This window comes from Nomascus leucogenys, chromosome 22a (assembly GCF_006542625.1).
Source record: "Nomascus leucogenys isolate Asia chromosome 22a, Asia_NLE_v1, whole genome shotgun sequence".
NCBI classification, from domain to species: Eukaryota; Metazoa; Chordata; class Mammalia; order Primates; family Hylobatidae; genus Nomascus; species Nomascus leucogenys.
In genome coordinates this window covers 100,797,943-100,821,484 of record NC_044402.1, presented here as the reverse complement: position 1 = coordinate 100,821,484, position 23,542 = coordinate 100,797,943, and the positions used below count along the sequence as shown (strand labels likewise).

The 23,542-nt window shown below is 40.2% G+C and overlaps 1 protein-coding gene across 4 annotated transcripts; it reads left to right on the top strand.

Annotated features, from left to right (window-relative positions):
• Window positions 1-2,004: 2,004 nt before the first annotated feature.
• Window positions 2,005-19,787, top strand: KCTD18 (potassium channel tetramerization domain containing 18). Of its 4 annotated transcripts, none has more exons than XM_003253936.4 (7): window positions 2,005-2,088; window positions 5,015-5,249; window positions 7,152-7,363; window positions 9,845-10,038; window positions 11,086-11,180; window positions 15,470-15,572; window positions 18,125-19,787. In XM_003253936.4, exons 2-7 carry the CDS (start codon window positions 5,090-5,092, stop codon window positions 18,639-18,641), a joined length of 1,281 nt encoding a protein of 426 aa, XP_003253984.1. In that variant the 5' UTR covers window positions 2,005-2,088; window positions 5,015-5,089; the 3' UTR covers window positions 18,642-19,787. The 4 variants fall into 4 exon arrangements, with proteins under 4 accessions (XP_003253984.1, XP_030659425.1, XP_030659426.1 ...); XM_030803565.1 differs by having other exon boundaries at window positions 2,027-2,088; window positions 7,152-7,341; XM_030803566.1 differs by having other exon boundaries at window positions 2,031-2,493; window positions 7,152-7,341.
• The last annotated feature ends 3,755 nt before the right edge of the window (window positions 19,788-23,542 follow it).

Below are 23,542 nucleotides of genomic sequence, written 5' to 3'. Positions count from 1 at the left end.
TGTTCTCCACAACGGTTGAAACTGTCTAATGTCTTTCCTAATTCCCCTCAGATGCTTCCCTGTTATTACCTCACAGGTGTTCCCTTCAATAAATCTCTCACATGTCTAATCTGATAATATTGTTTGCTTCTCAGGGGATCCATATTAACACATTGTATTTGATCCACCAACAAATTTTATGTCATGTCTGTCTCCTGAGTACACCTCTTGCATCCATCCACTTCTCTTTATTGCCAATACTACTCAAGGAGGAACTATGACATTTCTCCCCTGGATTATTGTAATAGTCATCTACTTCCATCTCACACCTCTCCAATTTATTCTCATCTCAGTAGCTGCAGTGATTTTTTTTAAATAGTAAATCAATTGTGTCACTTCCCTGCTTAAAACCTTTCAATAGCTTCTCATTATGCTTAGAGTCAAATTAAACTTCTACCATGGCCACACAATACTTTACAGCCTGGGCTCTTGCCTCTCTCTTCAACCTCATCCCATCTCATCTTCCCCTTTGTCCTGATGCCCACCAAGGCTCAGACATACTAGGGGCCTTTCTTTTCCTACAAATTGCTGAGTCCTTTCCTGCCTGAGGGGCTTCCCACTTGCTCTCCCTTCTTCCTAAAATACCCTTCCTCCATCTCTGCAGAAGGTGAACTCATTCTCACTCCTAGCCCTCAACTTAAATGTCCACTCATTTCCTCACACCTAGTTATCACTATCTGTCACCACTTTGCTTAGTGTCTGTTTCTCCCACTTGAACAAGGGAAGGCAAACTATGGCCCATGGATCACCATTTGTTTTTGTCTGGCCCATGATCTAAGAATGGCTTTTACATATTTAAGTGTTTGAAAAAGCTGCATTTTTAAAAGAATATTTTATGACACATGAAAATTACGTGAAATTGGAATTTCAGTGTCCATAAAGTTGGAACTAGCAATGCTCATTTGTTCAGGTTTTGCCTATGCTTTCTTTCAGACTACGACTGCTGAGTTGAGTATTTGGGCATGGCCCACAAAGCCTAAAATATTTACAGAACATGTTTTCTGCATGTTGTACTGGAATGTAAGGTTGAATGCCCATTATTTGTCTCGTCCAGTCCTTTACTCTCAGTGCTTGCTCCATAGCTAGTGCTTAATAATTATAGGTTGAACAAACCTTCCCTCTCTCCTAAGACTGTTAATATCTAAGGGGACAGGTTGACTTACCTCTCTTTGGCTTATTCTCTTTTAAGAGCCAGTCAGGGAAATCTGGAACCAAATGTTTTTGATTTTGGGGAAGCACCTTGAAAACAGGACTGTTATATTTTTCTTGAAATATCTAGCACAGTACCTTGCACAAGGTAAGATGCTGCTAGAAACTGGAAGAACTCTTTTAGGGTTATCGTTAACAGGAAATTAAGTAGTGCATGCAAAGCACTTAGCACAGTGTCAGGTGTACAAAAGTGCTGAATAAATGTTTGCTCTTGCCTCAATTTTCCTTGCTATAATGGAAAATAAATATCACCCTTTATATCACTGTCACACAGACTAAACAAGAATGCTGTGTGTGAAAAAGCTTTGTAAGCTGCAGACACTATCCAGATAGACTTATCCAAGTGCAATATATTAACACACGTTGGCACTGAGCAGCCCTGTTTGGAGGGATGGGCACTGACCTGGAGGTGAGAACAGTTAACATCCTAATTCTTGCCACTTATTAAGTGACCTTGGACAATCGCAACTTCTGTGGCTGTTTCTTCTGTTCACCTGTAAAACCAGCCTCTGAACACACAAGACCGTCCCTCGGGAGGTTCAGCCCTGGCCTTCTCTACCGTGTGTTTCCCTTACCTCCGGAATGGAAGACCCACCCGACTCCGAGGCGGCCCACTGGGGAGAGACCAGTCTGGGGGCGGGGCGTGGCGTGGCGTGGCGTGCCCGGGGCGTGGCCTCCCTCCCTCCCTGAGCCGCCGCCGCCGCTGTCGCAGAGCCGGGCCGCACGGGGGCGCCGCTGGGGCCGCTCTGCTTCCGAGTTGCCGAGCAGCGGAGAAGGCGTTCACTTCCGCGTCCGCCCCGCTGCGTCCGGCGGCCGCGCCGAGGGTCTGGCGGGTCGCAGGTCAGTCTGGAAGCTGCCGACCCGCCCCCCCCACGCCCCCCCCCCCCCCCCCCCCCCCCGGTGCGGAAGAGCCGGGCGCGGGATGGGCCGCGGGCCTGGAATGCGGCGGGGCGCCCTGAGGAAGGGCCCGGGCCGCGCTGGTAACGCGCGCGTCCCGGGCTGCAGGCTCGGGCTTCCGGCCGATTTGGGGTCTCTAGGCCGCGGAAGACCGTGGCGGGCCTTTCTGGCTCCCCAGATCCTCCCGGCTCTTCCCGCTTCGTAAGAGGAGTGTGAGCCCCTTGAGCGATGTTTTTCAAAGTGGGGTTCGCGGGCAGATCCCGACCCCTCCTCAGACTTTCTGAGGAACTGTGTGTTGTGGCCGGAGTGTCTTCGTTTTCCCAAGCGTCCCTGATGGTTTTGATGCAGGTGATCATAGGACCGCACTCCGGGGGACATTGTCCCCGAGGGTTGGACACTTTCCACATAGCAGGGAGCCCAACTGGGTGATTTTGAGGATGGGGCCTGCGGAGTGCCTCCCTGGTGTGGCCTTGGAATGGTGATGTTCCTGTCCTTAGGAGAGACTGCCTGAGGTTGGGGTAGGAGGAGTAGCTCTTAAATCCTCAGGATCGGGGTGCTGCTGTGTTATTGTAGCCAAGTCTTGAGATGGACAGATGTGTAGAGAGTGAAAGGGCTGGGTCAGGAGCCATAGGGGTGAAACTGCTGGAGGAGCCGATGTTGGGTGAAGCAGGAAGAACTTGGGGTTCGTCCTGCCTGTCTGGATTGGGGCTGGCTCCACAACCTACTAGCAGTCAGCCCTTGTGTGGCCCCTGTACACATCACTCTTTTTTTTACCCCAATGTCCTCATCTGTCAACAGGGACAGTAATTCCCATCCAATAGAGTTTTTGTGTGAATTAAGTAATGTGTGTCAAGTGTCTCTTACAATGGCTAGCACATAATAAGCATTCAGTAAATGGGAGTTATTAAGGGTGACACAGGCCCTGGCTTCCTTGGCCTACAGACCAAAAAGTAGGGATTAAACAAGTGGAGTAAAAAGTGGACAGACACACAAAGTATATTCGTAGAATTGTGCAAGGATTCTAACTTGGGGGGCAGAAGGATACGTGGGACGGTCATGCAAGAAATTAGGTTTGCTGAGGGCATTGAAGAATAAATAGGATTCCAGGGAGCTAGTAATGAGGCAGAGGGAACAAGTTCCATCCCATGCCTCAGAGGTAGCTCTCACACATGGATCTTTGGAGTGCTGCTCCCGGGACTTCTAGGCAGTGCAAGATGTCACATCCGTAAGTGGTTTTGGAAGGCTGGACCTTTGGCCCATAATGGTTTCTGTTGCTGACCGTGTTCTACACACATGGTCTTCCTCAGATTTTAATGGTCTCTTTCCATTTTATTGGAGACTGGCTGGCATCTACAAAACAATCTTACTTGGTCACTGAGTAAAAGTCAATTGACCTAGATGTAGTTGAGCCTTTCGGCAGCCATTTTAAGCTTGCTATGAAATGTGTGGATACTGCAGATTCTCAATATTGGGAGTACCTTTTTCATCATAGTATTGTTTTAGGTGGGAAAACACCACATTGTCACCTGTGGTTCTGTGATCTCCAGAATGGATTAAAAAAATCTAACCCTTAAACATTCCCTAGGCCGGGCGCAGTGGCTCATGCCTCTAATCTCAGCACTTTGGGAGGCTGAGGTGGGTGAATCACCTGAGGTCAGGAGTTTGAGGCCAGACTGACCAATATGGTGAAACGCCATCTCTACTAAAATTACAAAAATTAGCCAGGCATGATGGTGTGTACCTGTGGTCCCAGCTACTCAGGAGGCTGAGGCAGGAGAATTGCTTGAACCCGGGAGTGAGCCGAGATTGCGCCACTGTACTCCACCCTGGGCTACAGAGCAAGACTCCATCTCAAAAAACAAACAAACAAAAAACTCCAAAAACTTCCCTAAAGCTTCGTCCATTTCACAGTGAAGAAGCTGGATGATTTGGATGTGTTTTTTGTAGTTCTAGACTAGTCTGGCTACTGGTCTACATAGAATTCTGATCTCAGGCTGGGTGTGGTAGCTCATGCCTATATACTCAGCACTTTGGGAGGCCAAGACAGGGGGATTGCTTGAGCCCAGGAGTTCAAGACTAGCCTGGGCAACACAGCGAGACCCTGTCTCATGTTTTAAAAATTTTTTTAAATTGAAAGAAGAATTCTAATCTCAGTTGATAAATTATATATTCCTTAGTTACCTAACTTAAGAATTACAGTTATCATTGTTAATAATTCCTGCTCCTTTATTTCCTTACATTTCCAGAGTCAATATCAAGTCCCTCAGTAGACACCTTATGGTTAAATTTATATCATTATGCATAATATTTATAATGTATTGAATAGTTACCATGAGCCAGATTCTGCTCTTTTGCTGCTTTATAAGTTCTTTTAATTATTCCTCTTATAGTCCTTTGAGCTGGGCATCATCACTGCCTCCATTTTATAGAAGAGGAAAAAATTTGCCCAAGATCCTAGAGCTGGTGAGGGGAGGAGCCTAGCAGCTCAATTCCATGCTGTCCACTGATCTCTGCAGTTTAGAGGCTCCCTCAGACTTATCATGGTTAAAAAGATATGTGAATACTGAAGATCATAAGCAGGCCTCTCCTTTGTTTGTTGTGTGACAGACAGTGCATTACCATGTTTAAACAGTCATTTCAACAGCAATGATTGAGTTGTTAGTCGTTTATTATCTTTTACAAATCCTCTGAGCCAACATTTTCCAACTTCTTAGCATATCTCGAAATTCTCTTATATTATATAAAATCCTTCAATTCAATAATGCCAGTACTGAGGAATTTATTTTCAGTCATGTTAAAGTATATTTATTATATTAACTATTTAGTGTCTTGTTGGAAATGGCAGGGATGACTGTCCTTTGTTTTACAGAAGGAGACCAAGACATCATTGTTTTGAAGTTTCTGAAAGTGTTGGGAGGCAAAAATTCAGGTGCTTGGGGGAGAAATGGAAGGCCACAAGGCAGAAGAAGAGGTGCTAGATGTTCTCCGACTGAACGTGGGTGGCTGTATTTACACAGCCAGGCGGGAGTCCTTGTGCCGCTTCAAGGACTCCATGTTGGCATCTATGTTCAGTGGTCGCTTTCCTCTAAAAACAGATGAGTCAGGTAAATGCCTAAAGTCCGAAAGCATGATCTGAATATTTATTAACACAAGGGTCCAGTTTAAATTCCCTTTGATTTTCCTAATTACAACGAAATGTACTAGATGAATATACAAATTACTGAGATCATTAGGACTCTATGGAGATTCATTAAGTACATGGAGAAATTAAATACTACTTCTGAAAATCTGTGATAATATTGTTAAAAGTTGACAAAGAAGTAAGAGTTCATAAAGGCTGGTCATAACCTAATTATGGGGATTAACTATATTTTGAAACTTGTTACTTTCATGCAGCTTCGGGTGATGATATTGACGCTGATTAAATATATTTGCTTCTCTCTGTGTTCTTCAAATTAGAAAATGTTTTGTCTGGAGAAAGCAGCTGCCCTTATTGCTAACAGGAGCAGCCATCGTCATTGTAGAATTAGTGTTGGGCTCACCACCTAGCCTAGCTGTGTAGTCTTGCTGTGTGGCCGATGTGCATGGCTGAGAAAAAGTCTGTGCAGTGATACTATCAGGGGCTAAGGGGCAGCAGACTGAAAACTGGGTTTCAGAAGAAACTGTAAATCACACAGGTAGGGTTCTGGGGCTGCTCTCTGCTTCCAGTGCTCTGGGACTCACTGAACCTGCTCTGGTTGTAAAGAAAGTTCATCAATACAAATGAAGTTTTTTGCCCTGCGTATGAGCTCCAGACCCACTCTTGGTTCTGTGTTGGAGGAGAACGATTGAGGAGTCTTGAACATGAGGGACTGTTTTACTGTTAATAACCCTGGTGTTAGGAGGTTGCTTTGCTGGTTAAATGGCAGTTGAAAGAATGGGAAAAAAAATCACCAGTGGCTGGTGCCCAGGGCTTGGTATCTACCTGGGCAGAAAGGCTGTTGGGGCAAAGATGGTAAGCAGGGAATTAGTTTTCTTTTCTGCCCCTAAATTTTACCTTCTTAATCCCTTCTTTTGTGAGGAATTACTGACTAGCCTTATATAGAGGTTTTTCTGTTTTTTTTTTTAATTCTGCTAAATTATCTAAGAAAAATATTTTATTGTAAAGCAGTACCAGCATAGCATTTCTTTTTTGAAGTTTGGGTTCTCATAGTACAAAAGGACTAACCCAGTAATTCGAATCATCTGGCATGCCTGGAGCGAGGAACCCCAGATTTGTAATCTTGCTGATATGCAAACACTGGACATAGTGATGAGCACCCCACATGCTCTCTTTAGTGAGCACCTCCATATACCTGTTCTAGTCCAGCTGAGATAAGGTTAGGGGTAAACTTCTATTTCTACCAGCAGTGTGGGGTGCCCTTAGCTTTTGCAGTGGCCATTGTGGGAATATAGTCATTGCATCCAAAGTTCTAAATGGATCTCGGAATATATTTTCCCATATGGTAGTGAGAACACAAAGGTCCACCACTGACTCATTCAGTTTCTTTGCTTACAAATCAGAAAAGGTTGCCCTTATATCCAGGAAGATGCAGTTCCATGCCAGGGTGCATGGCTTGGTGAGCAGAGTGTGGGTTTGGTTTTAGCCTCTCTTGCCCACTTGGCCTACCGTGGTATATGTAGTACACCAATACAACCAAACATGGCAACCCTGGTGATAGATATTTGCATTCAAACTTATGTGCAGTATTATAGAACTACAGGTGATTGTCCCACACAACTCATTCAGATTCTATGTTACAATATCACCTATTTGTAAGCAGAGGGTTGCTGGTACATCATATTTGGTGTTTGAATAACCAAAAGTCTAGCTTAGATTACATAAACCTATTTGAACACTAGATGTTAACTTTCATGTGAGAAAGAAACATTTATAATTATAGAGGTCCTCAAACCTAGTTTGATTTGTTGAAATCTTATTGATCGACAGAATCTCTACAATCATTTTTGAACTGAATGTTTTCTAGGGGCTTGTGTTATTGACCGTGATGGACGTCTGTTTAAATACCTTTTGGATTACCTTCATGGAGAAGTTCAGATTCCCACAGATGAGCAAACCCGCATCGCCCTACAGGAAGAGGCTGATTACTTTGGTATCCCTTATCCATACAGCCTGTCTGACCATTTGGCCAATGAAATGGAGACATATTCTTTAAGGTCAAATATAGAACTTAAAAAGGTCTTGGCATTTTTTTAAGTTTTTGGATATATATATTTATGATGCACAAAGCAATATGTACTATTTTGCATAGCCTGTGTTTTCACATTAACCAAACAAGATAGTTTTTATACATTTTGAAGGCATGTTTCTTTACTACTACTTCTCATTTTTTAAGGCCAAAATTCTTGGAAAGTATATTGCCACTCAAAGGTTGATTGAGTTTATATTCTTCATTGAAGATTTAACACTTTTTGACGGCTTTTTTATAGAACTCCTGAAATTCTTTTTAAATTAAGAGAAATACTATACTATGTTAGGGCATAGTGGTATTATTTTATTTACTAAAATGATTTTTGAAAAGAATGATCCTGATGAATAATAAAACATCTTATTGATTTAGTAAGTGTAGTAGTTTGTTACTAATTTAAAACATTAGTTTGGCTAATTCACTTTGAGATCAGTAAACCTCTTTAAGATGCTTCTATTTTAAATTGCATTTTAAAGATCTTTACAATTTGAAAATCCTAATTATCTGTTTTTGTCTTATTGAAAGTATTATATGTGTTATTAATTAGCACTTTTGAGCATCTAAGAAATATTTTTCTTAGAAAATTGTTAATAGTGAAAACTGATCTGAACTGGTTTGAATTCTTTGATTTGGATGTCAGTGTTTAGGAAGCAAGCTGGTGGGTGGTTGGTTATTAGGAGTGCAGCCTGAAGAGAAAGTTGATTTGGTTCCAGATCCCCTTTAGGAATTTGCATAGTTATATGGGTTCTGCTACTGAAGTTATTCATCAACTATATTTTCAAACAATAGTCTTTCCCTGCTGTTGCCACATCTGCAGAATGAGGCCTGACTAGAAGGTTGGGAGGGTTAATGCTCATCTTCAGAAGTCTCAGCTCTCTAGTGTTTTATTCCTGGTTTTTATTCAAAAAGGACACAGCATGCGCACATTCATGCTGTCAGCCAACACATGTTTGTTTCAAGTGCCTGTGACATGTATGGCACTGTACAAGGGGCTGCGTGGGACACCAAGAAATACAACATGCAGTTCTTTGCCCTTGAAGTTTATAGTATAGTTGGGAATTCTTGTAGATGTATGTGTAAGTAAAATTCCAAACTAATACAGGAGTTAGATAGCAATATTAAATGAAAGTGCAAGACATGGTAGGGCCCCATTTTCATTCACTGAGTCAGCAAATACTAGGCATCTTGTTTGTGTCAGGCGCTATTCCAGACACTTGGGATATGACAGTGAACACAACAAAGTAGCTGTCCAGAGTACTTACAGCAGTAAAGCTGTTCCTCCCAGGGAAGGCCCTGGCAGCTTCAATGGGTGAAACCCTTCTGATGTCTGCCCTGGAGCACCGTGTGGTCTCACTGGTGGCACTTCTTTTTTTTTTTTTTTTTTTTTTTTCTTTTGAGATGGAGTCTTGCTCTTATTGCCCAGGCTGGAGTGCAACTGCATGATCTCAGCTCACCGCAACCTCCGCCTCCTGGGTTCCAGCAATTCTCCTGCCTCAGCCTCCCGAGTAGCTGGGATTACAGGCATGCACCACCACACCCAGCTAATTTTGTATTTTAGTAGAGACAGGGTTTCTCCATGTTAGTCAGGCTGGTCTCGAACTCCCAACCTCAGGTGATCCACCCGCCTCGGCCTCCCAAAGGGTTGGGATTACAGGCGTGAGCCACTGCACCTGGTCCTGGTGGCACTTCTTAACACAGGGTGCTGGTGACTTATTCAATGTCTGTCTTCTGTGTTAGCTATAAACTCTATGAGGACTGGGACCCTGTCTCACCATTGTTCATCGTTATATCTTCAGGACCTTAGAGCTCAGCACAGAGTAGGAACTTAATATTCAAATGAATGAATGAATAGGTGGATAAGTGCCAAATGAGTTCAGGCAGCATATATTGAGTTTAGATATTGAGTTTACATATTCATATCTTTCAGTGTAAAAGAAAAATCAATCTGGTTAGTCCATGATTAGAATTTGGAGCTAAAAATAAGGACCAACCATAGGGTTAGTCAGTAGAAGGTGAATGGAAGATTGTGTCAAATGGGAAAATTTGGGGAAATTACTCTAAAGGGAAAAGAAAAAGGTCTACATTTTAGTTATTATACAAAGATTTCAAAATTAAAAGCGATGTTGGCAGTGGAGGAATGATCTTATAAAGATTATAAAATTAAAAGGGATGTTGGCAGACTAAAGGAGTAAGAAATAAAATGGAATTTCCGTGTGGAAAAGGATTCTGTAGATGAAGAGGTGTTGGGTTTTTGGGGGGTATTTTTTGTGATTGTCCTTGCCGCCCCGATTTAATTAAAAAAAATGTATGTTTGATTTTTAAAGGTATAAAGACTTCCCTGAAATTTATAATCTTTTTATTTCCCTTATGATCAACTAGAATTTCAGCTTTTACATGAAAGTAATGGAGCATATTCATTTTTATTTTGCTCTAGAATTAAATTCAAATTTTATATATACTTTTTGCTTTAGGCTTTAACAGATTTCTGTGATTCATATGGCTTAGTCTGCAATAAACCAACAGTTTGGGTTCTCCACTATCTTAACACATCTGGTGCAAGCTGTGAGAGTAGAATTATTGGTGTATATGCCACAAAAACTGATGGAACAGACGCTATTGATAAGCAGCTGGGAGGAAGAATTCACAGCAAAAGCATTTTTAAAAGGTATGTCCAAATTTAAATGTGAAAAAGAACAAAATAAAGTCCTGGTCTTTTCTAAGAGGTGTTTCTGAATGAAATGTGCTTGACTAGAAAAGACCATTAACACCTCTCAGGAGACAGAGTGAGCCATCATAGCAGTTGAGATAGGCCTGCTTCATGAGGAAATTATAATTAAGATCATTTCCCATACAGTATGGATAAGCTGCAGGCCATCTGCATGATCTAGTGCAGTAGTTCTCAACTGGGAGTCTGCATCAGAATCCCGCCACCGAGAGGCTTAAAAAGAAAAGAAGAGAAAGAAAAAAGAAAAGCCACATGCCTGGTGTCTTCCCAGACCATAGAAACATTGGCAGAAGAAGTCAGCAGGCCTACTGAGTGACTCAGGGCCGGCCTGCCTTGGTGTCTTCTTCTGAGAAATGACAAAGCACTTCCTGGTCCCTTCCAGCTTTAGAATTTTATGACTTGAACATCTTAAATTCTTAAGAGTTATTACTTAATATTTTTCCTGTAATGTTATTTACATTGGTTAATTCACTTAGCAATTTTTAAAAAAATTCTCTGGCAGATGGGATTGGGTCGAATATTAGTGACTAATGCAGGATCACTTAAGCTTGCCTTTTGAGATGATTAAATATGTCATCAGTTTCTGAATTCTTTACAGATAGGGATGCTTCTATGTAAGATATGTAAGTGCCTGGCATAATGCTGGTCAAACGTGAATATTTTCTAAGTTCATTGGAGTTTGCTGATTTTTCTAAAAAACTTGATATTAAAGATATGTTGATTTATCTACATGGTGCATATTGTGGAATTAATAAAATACTCTACTATGATAAAAAGAGATCAAAATATAGGTTAGTATATTATATAATGTGTACATATGTATCTATGTAAGCATATGTATACTTAAGGATCACAGAACAACTACTCAGTGCTTACATATTTTTTCCCTTAATTAACAAGCTCTTATTAAATGTATATTAGCTGTATGTATATATACACATCCATACCTAGGTAGTATATTTTCATTACTTTTTGCAATATTTCTAGAGAGGCGGGAAATAATGTTCAGTACATTTGGAGCTATTATTCAGTAGCAGAGTTGAAGAAAATGATGGATGCCTTTGATGCTTGGGAAGGAAAAGGTACAGTGCAATTCTTTTATTTCATGGAAGCAGGTGGACTTTTTCTAAAAAAAAAAAATAAGACAAAGTAAGCTCAAATACTGCATTTCTTTTTTTTTAGAAAGTATTCTTTTGAGTGTGTCGATGTATTTGTCATCTCATGATAACACTGAGGCAGTTTACTTACAAATCTTTAAATCCCATCAGTTGCTAGATATTATTAATAGTTTATAATTCAGTAACTTTAAGTATGCCTTTGTTAGCTAGGCTTATTTAATTAAATAAGAGTTCATTTAGTACCTACTGTGCATTGGAAAAATACTTCAAATTTGCATAAAATATGTAATCAAGGAAAGGGAGAGAAAATAATGTTGGGGAAGATGTCTAAAGAGCCCTTATAAAATAATTACAATAATCTTTAAATGTACACTTTGAAAACTGTTCATTTTTCTCAAACTACAGAGTGAGAGTTGGTAATAATAATGCTGTTTTATATCCTCGATAAGTAGTTTACATTCAGTATCTCTTAGTCCTAACACAATCCTGTACACTACTTACCATTCCTATTTTATAGATGAGGAAACTGAGTATCAGAAGGGCTTTGACACTTTCATAAGGATCACAGAAGGTTACATGTTCTGTTCTATGCCTAAGCATTTTTTTTTTAATTAACAACCATGTACTGAGTGTCTGTTAGGTGCAAAGTATGATAACAAGTCCTAAAATTGGATCCAAAGATAAATAAGACATATTCCATCCTCAAATAATCCTAAAAGCTAGTAAAGACTGACTGCCAGTCACATAATAGATAAAAGAACTGGGCCTGGTGTCATGCACCTATTGTCCCAGCTACTTGGGAGGCTGAGGCAGGAGGATTGCCTGAGCCCAGGAGTTTCAGGGTGGAGTGAGCTATAATCATACCACTGCACTCCAGCCTGGATGACAGAGCAAGACATAAAAGGAGAGGAAGAGGCTTTTAAAAACAGCATCGGCTGGGTGGAGTTGCTCATGCCTGTAATCCCAGCACTTTGAGAGGCCGAGGCAGGTGGATTACCTGAGGTCAGTAGTTTGAGACCAGCATGACCAACATGGTGAAACCCCATCTCTACTAAATACAAAAAATTAGCCGGGCATGGTGGCGCATGCCTGTGATCCCAGCTACTTGAGAGGCTGAAGTGGGAAAATGGCTTCAACCCCGGGAGGCGGGGGTTGCTGTAAGACAAGATTGTACCATTGTATTCCAGCCTGGGCAACAAAAACGAAACTCTGTCTCAAAACAAAACAAAACAAAACAAAAAACTCTATTAGCTGTTCCTCCTTCAGGTGTCATGCCAGCTCCAGTCCTTCCTTTCCTCAACTTTGCCCCCTCACTTTCCTTCCTTTTTCCTTTCTTAGTCATACCCCTCGAGCAGGCAGGATGACATCTTTCAGCTTTCTATTTTATATTTAATTTACTTTGAGACACTTATGCTCAAGTTGGAGAACAAACTCCATGGTGTTCTCTGTGTCTCTGTTTGTGCCTCTGGACTGGCAAGATGTCCAAGAGCCCACTGACTTAGAAAGCTGAAGGAGGGCCGGGCACGGTGGCTCACGCCTGCAATCCCAGCACTTTGGGAGGCTGGGGCAGGCGGATCATGAGGTCATGAGATTGAGACCATCCTGGCCAACATGGTGAAACCCCGTCTTTACTAAAAATACAAAAATTAGCCTATAGTCCCAACTACTCAGGAGGCTGAGGTAGGAGAATCGCTTGAACCCAGGAGGCGGAGGTTGCAGTGAGCTGAGATCGTGCCACTGCACTCTAGCCTGGCCACTGAGTGAGACTCCATCTCAAAAAAAAAAAAAAAAAGTTGAAGCAGAAAACTGGGGTTGATACCTTTTAAAAAGCATGCAACTGATTTTATCCATTTTGAAAGCACGTAATGAGGCATCATTGTGATTTAACAAAGTTCCGGAAGGCGTGTGAAAATCCATAAGATAGGAAACAGGAGTTAGAGAAAAAACTCTTGGAAAGGAGAAGAAGAGTCATTGTTATTTGTAGATAATGTCTTTTTAGAAAACCTCAAATAATCAACTGAAAATATTGTAAGTGCTGAATTTAGTAGGCTAAACTAGCTGGATACAATATAAGTATACACGGATCAGCAGCTTACCTATGATAAATCAATTAAAAATTATAAGGGAAACTCCCATTCACTATAGCAATAAGCAAAACATAAAATAACTAGGAGTGTCCTCGGGACTGACTACCCAAGAAATGCTTAGGTCTTTTCTGAAGAAAACTGCTAAAATGTATTTATCCATCCATAAAAAAGAAGACATGGAGATAATGGTGAGACATACCATGATCCTGAGTGGGAAATCTGAATGTTATAAAGATGTCAGTTCTTCTCAGATTAAATTATAGGTCTATCAAAATGTCAATGGGACTCTTTTGGAATCTTGAAGAAATGATTCTAAAATTCCGCTGAAAGAATAAATAGGTAAAATAGCCAATAACATTTTGGGGAGTAGAAGTAATTAGGGGGATGAGTCTAGCTCTATTTGATAGTAAAACATGCTATAGACCTATAATAATCAAAAGCCATGTGCCTCTGGTATAAGAATAGAGCAGCGATCAAGGGTAAACACTAGTAAAATTAGTAAAAGTACTATGTGGTAAAAAAGTATTAAATATCAGTATTTTAATAAACAGTTGAGAAATATGCTTGGGAGGAAAAACAAAACTTTAACCTCATTATTTGTCAAAATAGTCTCAGATGGTTTTATGAAAGAAAAAAGGAAATGTAAGCAAATAATTGATTTCTCAATAGGGAAAGAAATTAAAAGCTCAAAAATCATAAAGACAAAGATTAATAAAGTTGGTTGCATAACATTTAAAGTGGAGGGGACATTGATTGCTAAGGGGTATGAGGAAACTTTTTGGGGTGATAGAAGTGGTCTACATCTTGATTATGTGTAGGTTTTGGAGTGTGATCAAGCAGTTCCAGTAAGTTGTTTTAAAATGAGGATCATAGAGTTATTTGAGTATCAGATATGTCTATTATTATAATGATTTATATGCCCAGCTTGCTAAATTGTTATTGTTACCAGAACTTTAATAAGAAGACAACAAATCCATTATTGGGACTTAGATTACTCCAAACAATTTTTATTCAACATAATTCTTTGAGCTTTTTTCATGTGTATATATTTATGTTTCTTTTTTAAAAAAAAGTTGGGATGGAAATTCACATAACAGAATTAACTAAAGCATACATTTCATTGGTATTTACTACATTCATAATGTTGTGCAATCATTACCTCTCTGCAGTTCTAAACATTTCATCATCCCAAAAGGAACCCCCTAAGCGGTCACTCCCCACTCCACTGTCTCCCACGGCCCCTGGCAACCAGCAGTCTGCTTTCTGTCTCAATGGATTTACCTACTCTTGATATCTCTACAAATGGAACAATACAATATGTGACCTGTTATGTTTGGTGTTTTTCACTTAGCATAATGTTTTCGAGGCTTCAAGAATACATATTTCAGCTTTTAATAAAAAACATAACAGATTTAAAAATTAAAATGAATTTGAATGGCATTTTTGCCTAACTCACTAGCTCAGATTCTTGTTGGAAAAGGTGGTTATCGGGTGGTGATATCTCATATTTGTACAGTGGTTGCCATTTTCAGAGTAGTTCACAAAGTTCCCCTGATTTGATGTCACAGCAACCCAGTGAAGTAGATAGGGCAAGTGTTACAACCCACCCCCTATACAATACTTATACTACTCCGTACGACTAAGACTGGGAATAAAGGTACTTGACAGTTTTTGAGTGCTTAGTCCATGCTAGACCCTGTTCTAAGCACTTTGCATTTATTAACTCACTTAATCATCACAGTGGTCCTTCAAGGTACATACTATTATTGTCATCATTTCACAGCTGAGAAAATTCAGGCCTGGAAAAGTAACTTTCCCAAGGTGACATGACTAGTGAGTGAGAGATGGAGATTCAGACCCACACAGGCTTTGCTGGAGCCTGAGCCCTCGCTCTCAGCTGCCCTGAGTATGCATAATAACCTGCTGAATCTTCTCAGCTAATCAGTGGCAAAGCTGGTGGCCAGCTCTTCCTGACCCAGGTCGTGAGCTGCGTTGCTCCCTGGCCCTAGCTCCTCGTGTGAGCGCTTCCTGTTCATGTTGTGCACACCTCCCTTTGCCAAATGGGAGGCATGAACCTCAGACTCCGGCAGGTCTTAGGTGAAACAGTGTTGCTCAGCATTTTGCAGTGGATGGTAGCTGTCTTAATTATCTCTTTTTACCTTCCAGGTGTTAGCTACTGGCGGGTGCCTCATGAGCTGATAGAGTGTTGGACTCTAGAAGAACGGCCTTTACTTGGAAGCCTGCGTCACATGGCTCCAATTCGAAAGAGGTTATCTATGCTGTGTTGATTATTTGTTTTGTTTTTTAATCGCTGACATTTTTACTGTCTTTGTGAAGGGAAAATGAATAATAATTCTTGACCTTACTAAGCTTATTAATCACCTATTTGAATATTCTGTCTTACCATCAAAATATAGATCTTGATAAATATGAAGTTACCAAAACTATGTAAAAAGTGGGAATAATTCTTTGTAACTGCATGTATAACATGTTCTTACTGAAAGAGTGATTCTAAAATTACTAGTGGACACAGTGGGAATGCTGTGGTAAATATTTTTGCCCCACCGAAGTGAAATCCCAGGCTTTATTGGCAATAGGAAAAAACAAATCTATTTAGACTTAATACTTGAAATTTCTTGTGACTTATTCTGAGTTCCTTTCTGTTTCCTATTGCCACAAATAGCACTTTTATTTAATGGTATTTTCCTGTGTTCCATGAAATTATTAGCATTAAATTCACTCCACAGCTGTGTCTTTCACTGTGTTTTAAATACACTTAAAATCACATTTTTTTTACAGTGTCTGGGTTTTATTCATGGCCTTCAGATGTTCTGATTTCTTGATCACATGTTCTACAATTTAATTGAATGCCCGTATGGAATTTCAGACTACTTTCTTACATTTGCCCTCTGGGTCTTTCACTGAAATGCAGAGATGCTTATTCAGTTTGTAGTAGTTAACCATCATTTGTCAAAAACAGATCTTATTTCTTAAAAGCTATAATTTTATTATCATTTATTTTGCCTTTTGAGCCTATAGTTAGCAAATATATTTTGAGTCAAAAGCAGTGGTTCTCAATTAGGGGTGATTTTGCCTCCCAGGGGATATTTGACAATGTTTGGCAACACTTTTAGTTGACACACTGTGGGGTGGGAGTTGCTACTGGCCTTTAGAGGGTAGAGGCCAAGGATGCTGCTAAACATCCTACAGTGCACAGGGCAGCCCCCCAGAACAAAGAATTATGTGACCAAAATGGTAATAGTGCCAAGGTTGAGAAACCTCAGTGTGGAGTCTGGTGGCAGATGTAGATGGAAACATAGCAGGCAGAAGTGGTTTACAGAGACCCTCCTCTGTGTTAGTTATCTTTCCTCTACAAGTTTATGAAGCATTATTTTTGATGCATCAACAGGATAACGATGACGATGACTGAGAAGCACTTGTAAGGACCCAAGGAGCCATCTAGTCACCAGGGAAAATGTTCAGTAGGGATTTAGGGTTGAATATATTACATTTGCAATCTTTGCTACAGATGGCAATTTTCAAATAACCATGTTATTATGATCCCATTTCCAAGAATGGGAGTTCACTAAGTTGTGATCTCCTCTAACGACACACTGATGCTATGCGGACTTTCAAGAGAGCAGAGTGAGAGGATTGCAGTCCCCTTTCATGCTCGGGGTGGTCCTCAGGAAGTGAAGCTGAAGGAGCAGGCAAGGTTTTGACAATGATTGTTTGACAGTTTTAAGGTCATTTAAAAAAATGTTCCCCTGTAGGCTTTTTATAATGAATGGTAAACTCAGTTCTGGAATCTTTGAAGGTTTGTCCATGACTGTTCTAGCAGTCCCCAAAATGGGTTCCAAAGAATGCAAATTTTACTGGCCATCAAAGGTTTCACTATAGAATGATTGGGAAATACAGATATCTTTAGTATAGGCCTTTCATAATCTTTAATATGTTAACATGAATTTTAAAGCTTCAAGAGGAGAAACAGATATGCAGCAGTTTATTAATTTTGCATTGCTATAAAGGAATATCAGGCTGGGTAATTTATAAAGAAAAGAGGTTTATTTTGACTCATGGTTCTGCAGTCTGTACAAGAAGGTTAGGGCCAGCATATGCTTCTGGTGAGGCCTCAGGAAGCTTACAATCATGGCAGAAGGTGAAGGGAAGCAGATGTGTCACATGGTGAGAGACAGCAAGAGATGCCAGGCTTTTCAACAGCCAGCTCCCACGTGAACGAATAGAGCGAGAACTCACTCATTACCATGGGAGAGGGCACAAAGCTATTCATGAGGGATCCTCCCCCATGACCCAAACACCTCTGTCAGGCTCCACCTCCAACATTGGGGATCACATTTCAACATGAGCTTTGGAGGGGACATGCAGCCAAACTATTTCAAACAATATTTCTAATATTTATTTGATTGTGAAATCTTTTTTTTTCTTCACTAAATCTCTTAAAACTGCAGTTCTGGGAAAAACAATTTGTGATATTTCTGGTTATCCTGTAGGTCACATCATGATACTTGGGAACAGGGTGATATATTGTATAATTCTTATGTAACGTGCCAAATTTTAATTTGCTGGTATTAATATTATGTGTGAGTTTACATAATTCGTATTCAAATGGAGACCAATCTTTTGTAAACTTGCTTACTGACCTTGGTGGGAGATGAGAGATGAGGTAGGTGCCCATAAACCTCTTGACTCTTTAATTCTTGACCAAAGCCTTTCTGTTAATGCTGAAGGTAAACTTTGGAGATGTTTTCATGAGTTACTAAAACTATACATGTGGAAAATGACACACTTCTGTATTTCTAGGCGACTGATAACGTTCAATGAAGCGGACGAAGGTGTGAACTATAAGACTGGTCCTAAGCCAGTTAGATTTTTGGGCCCTTCCACAAGTACCCAAATTAAAGTCAAGAACTCGGCCTCAGTCACGGTGTCTCCAGCCAGTGCCATCCAGATGTCGGCTGGGGCGACAGCAAACCGGTTTCAAAGTGGTAGCCGCAGAAAGGCAGCTCAGTGCTCTGCACCTTCCAGAGCCATGGCCCTGGTGGGCACGGGGGCACCTGGGCATCCTCAGGCTTCTCCTGGGGCTGCGAGCACTGAAAATGGAGGCACGCACTTACCTCCAGCTAAGGTGCTACTCTCTGACAAGAAGCCTACACCCCAGCGGGTGATAAAGCTGAAGAGGACTCCGCTGTGTGCCACCGCGCCTTCCCTGCCCACCCCCACAGCCACGAGGCAGGCCAACTCCCTCAAGCCACTTCCCGGCGAAGCTGCCTGTGCCTTGGGAGTGCGGACTGAGAACGGGAAGGACAAGGGAAATTGATGAAAATGGTGGACTTGAAATTTCCCGTTCATCTCCCAAAGCTTTCAACCCATTCGATGCAAAGAAGTGACACTTTCTTAATGCAGTAGAGGGGAAGCTTATGTTTAGGATTCTGTTCCTGGAATTGTGTGAGCTAGGAATGGAGGAGGGGAGACTTTAAGTGGTTAAGGCTCCATTTCTCATTTTCCCAACTTTTAAGTGATTATTTGTCTATGGACAGTTTGAATTTCTGGTTTTCAATTTATTTTTTAATGATTAATTCGTATTAAGGCAACAAGACAGCACAAAAAATAATCTCTAGAGAGGTCCACTTTGTTGCTGAAGTAAACGTTACTTGTTGCAACCCGAGGATGGGCATGAGGTTGGGCCTTAGGTATTACTGTCTGGCAAAATGGAGGGGGTGATATTAGTGGTTCCCTGTACTATGTCACAGCCAAGAGAGATTAGAAAGAGAAAATGTAGATCAAGGTGAGCTGCCTACAAATTACTCTGTCTCCAAAGGCAACATGAAAAGAAATGATGGGGAGGAAAAACACCCATAGACTGAATTGGCACTTTGACTCTCACTTAATTGAACGATTTTCTTTCCTAGATTGGCTTTTCTTACTCTTTTCTGTTAGTAGATTTATTTATAAACACCACAAGAAGATCTCTTGGGATTAGAATTATATAATATGTCTTTGAAGTAAATGGTTAAAATATCCTATTTTAATCTGAATAGTGAAGTTTTGAAAATACTTTGAAAAAGAGAAGTAAAAGTTTAACTTGTTAACTAAAGTTAGTATTTGTTTTTCAGAAATGACCACTGAAGATTCATTCTGATTATACAATATGATTTTTATGCATAAAATTTCCATGTAACTTGAATTTAATATTTTTAAACAGAATATTTTGACTAATCCTCTATTTTTTCATGACTATTCAGTTGTGTGTGTTTATTTGTAAGTGTTATGTTTTGTAATTGGATCACATATTTCTACTTTCAGTGAGAGTATGCCTTCACTATGTTAAAAAATAAGCTCATAAAACAGGGTACTTTTTATTCAAATGCTTATCATTGTACTTGCATTGCTTTGAAAGAGTAAAGTAAGTATACTCAAAACATTACGTTTTACAAAATAAAATAAAACTTTTCCATAAAAAGTGGTATTTTCTGTGTCTGTACTTTTTAAAGCCGTGGAGCCCTGTAGTAGTTTGAAAACTTATTAGTTTATTTAGGTTATCCGTTTTCACTTACAAAATTGCTTTCTTGTGCAGATAAAGTAGGAAATAATTAAATCAATTTTGGATAACTATCCATCCACTAGCAACTTTTTAGATAGGTTGCTTACTTTGCTAGAAAAAGTGATTATTTAATTGAAGATCCATGATGACTGTCCTGTGGAATATATAAAATATTCAGTTACTTTTGAAAATGCTATTATAGAGAATCCAGGCATTGTGGAAATCAAAGACCATAGTGAATTTTCAGAACTACCAATCTGGGCATTATTAGTATTGCTTGATTTAGGACATTTTGAGTTGCTGGGCAGGAAACATGTTGACAATTAATCATGGGTGATTCCGTTGACATCCTCCATTTCTTTGCATCAAGTAGTTTAAGGGAAATCCATTTAGCACACTTACTCTTTGTAAGAGGAGTGACTTTGGATAACTACTGAAGGCCGGGGCGGCTGCAATAGGGAAGGGGAAGATGCACCCTTATGGATATCAGGAGTCAAAGTCAAATTCAACATGCTCGAGTGACATAAACATTACTTGGGTGTGGTTCCCTGGGGGCTAGCTTCACTTTACATGGAAAAACATTTTTCTTAATACCAGACTGTGCAAACCCTAAAAGAGTTGGTAATTCATCATAACCCATTGCTCTTCCTGGAAAAAAAAAATGAAAGCTTTATAAATAGTGATTTGAGAAGTAGGTTTATACAGTTGGATCAGGAGATGCTTAGAAATAATGATAAGTAGGATATTTAAGTATTGTTCATATATTTAAAAAACGGTTAGTGACTATACCCTTTCACATAATCTGTGTTGAAAACAGGTTTGCCCTGATTAAAACTGGTTAGTTGTTTCATGGATAGCCTAAGGCTGGCAGTGGAGACCTAATGAAGGATTTGTTTTGTTAATAATGCCTTATGTTAGAATTTAGGAAGTATTTTCACATATGTGATTTCATTGCTTTTTACATTTCTTTCAAATTTTTCAAATTTTCCAATTTTTAATTTTTGTAGTGATAGGGTCTTGCTCTGTCACCCAGGCTAGAATGCAGTGGCACGATCTTGGATTACTGCAGCCTCCAACTCCTGGGCTCAAGCAATCCTCCTGCCTCAGCCTCCGGAGTAACTTGCTGGGACTACAGGCATGCATTCCATACCCGGCTAATTAAAAAATGTTTTTTTGTAAAGATGAGGTCTCACTATGTTGCCCAGGGTGGTCTCAAACTCCTGGCTTCAAGCTATCCTCCCACCTTGGTCTCCCAATGTGTTGAGATTAAAGACAAAATGAGTTTCAGAAAAGTTAAGGCTACACAATAGGGAATGTACACATTTTAGCCCCATTATCTGATTTCTGCAGAACCACACAGCATCACTGAAAAGCTAGAGGGAGGAGGTAAATGTTAAGTGTGATTTTCCTCAATATTTGAAGTTTTTGAGCAGGAAAATATTAGATTATGTGTCTGTCTCCTACTAAACAGGGACTGTCGTTTCTGTCCCTCTAGAGTCTGGTACACAATAGGCCTTTAATAAATTTCTGAACAGTTGAGGGCCACCACCTGTCTCCAGATTATTTTAGAAAATGTATCTGATAGCAATATTCAGAGGATGTGGAAACTGCTTTTTGACCTTGCAGAGTTTATACTGTCAGGGGAACAAAGGAGGTGCTTTTGAAAGTTCCTTGATATAGTGAATATTGCTGATGACCACAATTACTATTGGTAATGACCACAACAGTTACGTAACTTGTTGAGTTGTTTGAAGTAATTTAGAGATATGCATCACCAGATCCCAGAGAGGTCCGTGGCTGATGCTTCCTGACTTTACAGAGAGGAAAGCAGAGGTCTGGCCTCCCTGCTCCTAATTCAGTGCATCTCCTGTGCTGATGTAAGTTCTTTTTCATTCACAGACTGAATCCCATTGCCTCCTTAGCAAGTGCTAACATTAAAAAAAAAATTGTCGATTCACTTTCCAGTCCATGGTTAAATACAGTATAATGACTGACCAGCTGTATCTTGACTTTTACAGCACGAATTAACATACAAGCGTGTTTGGCTTTACCTGAGAAATTGTTCATGGAAAACCTTTGATTTAAATGCATTTTGAACGTGCACAAGGCCTGTGGTGGCAAGTTGTTCGGTAAAGGGAAGAATGCTGACATTTATATGAGTATGAGATCACCTTAGATAGGATTCTCTTACATCTGCAGGCCCTTTGAATAGCTTTGATCTGTATTTGGTAGGATGTTGGTTGGAGACTAAATAGAAAGTATGAACTTGGTGAAGCATAGGGAAAGAGCTTCTATTATAGCAAATGAAAAGTATTTTCAAATGACTTACATGTGTGTATTTGAAAGTAACCAGGAACTTTTTAATTATGAAAAATTCTGTCTTTTCCATATGCTGAAACTCTTCCTTGAAAACTATCAACAAGTTGCTGATTCCTCAGTCAGGAAACAGTGAGTGGATGAGTGGTTCTTTGTTGAGGGCGGCAGTTAGTATGCAGGGTTTCAAGCATGTAGGACCCAAAAAAAGAAACCTCATAAATAGCTAACAGGAAAAAAAAATTGCTTTCCAGCTGTTTCCAGAATTTCATATTTCAATTTGGTTGGTGGTGCAGTCTCAGAGCGACCATTTTCACTTATATTCTTGTCAGCCTCATAAGAGATACATGGTTTACATTGTTAGAGAAAAGCTAATTTTTCTTTGTTCACATGTGTTGCCTCAGACAGCCCATACATGTTTTATATTTGCTAGCTAAATGGCTTCTGATGTAGGCTGTGGCTAATACAAATAGAATTTTACAGTAACTGTCAGTATTCTGCCCTGTGTGTTTATTTAGCAGCTTTTCATTTTATCATGTTGTTTCTCATGCTTTTCATTTGCTTCTTCCACCCTAAAACCCTCATTGCCTTAGTAAAATTCTGCTGAGCTCCAGGTATGAAATGGGGGGCCTGGGGCTTAGAAGAGAAACTTGTTTCAAACAGACAGCATGTCATGGAGAGAAAAAGGTAGAATATTTGCTAATGATGGGAAAAGGCAAACTGCCTTCTGCCAAGATTTCTTAAAATTTTGAATAGTTTTGTTTCAATAGCAGCTCTTTCAAGAATCTATTCTCTAATTTCTTGGTGTGGAAGATCTGGGAATTCAGTTTCTATGTATGTGACACTAGTAGTCCAGGGACATCAGAAATTGTACATTTAGACCCAGCTATAGGTCAGTCTGGAGCTGGTCACCAAGTCTGAACCAGCCAAGAACCCAGCATAGCTGGAGGAATCAGGGAAACATGTCCTGGCTCATCTACTCAACTTTTGTCCCCTTTCTCCAAACCCCTGTACCCTCTAGATCAGGGTTTCTCAACAGTGGCTTTCTTGACATTTTAGACCAAATAATTCTTTATTGTTAGGATTATACTGTGCATTATAAGATGTTTAGCAGCATCCCTGGCTAGAACTCTTGCCCCAGTCGTGACAATCAAAAATATCTCCAGACCTATCCAAATGTCCCCTGGGGTCGGGGGGGTGCATCAATTATCCCTAGTTGAGAACCATTGCTCTAACTGAGTGACTTAACTTGAGCAGATTAACTGCCTCTCCTAATTGGGGGCTGTGGATCAGCAAGAAAACATCGCAGCTGTCAGTCACAGGCAGGAGTAGAGCCATGGGAATTGAGGGGGAGGGTGATTCAG

Excerpts from the sequence above, each read along its gene's own strand:
- KCTD18 (XM_003253936.4), top strand. The coding sequence starts at position 5,090 with ATGGAAGGCCACAAGGCAGAAGAAGAGGTGCTAGATGTTCTCCGACTG. Across the intron at positions 10,039-11,085 it reads AGCAAAAGCATTTTTAAAAG|AGAGGCGGGAAATAATGTTC; the intron begins GTATGTCCAAAT and ends CAATATTTCTAG. Across the intron at positions 11,181-15,469 it reads TGATGCTTGGGAAGGAAAAG|GTGTTAGCTACTGGCGGGTG; the intron begins GTACAGTGCAAT and ends TTTACCTTCCAG.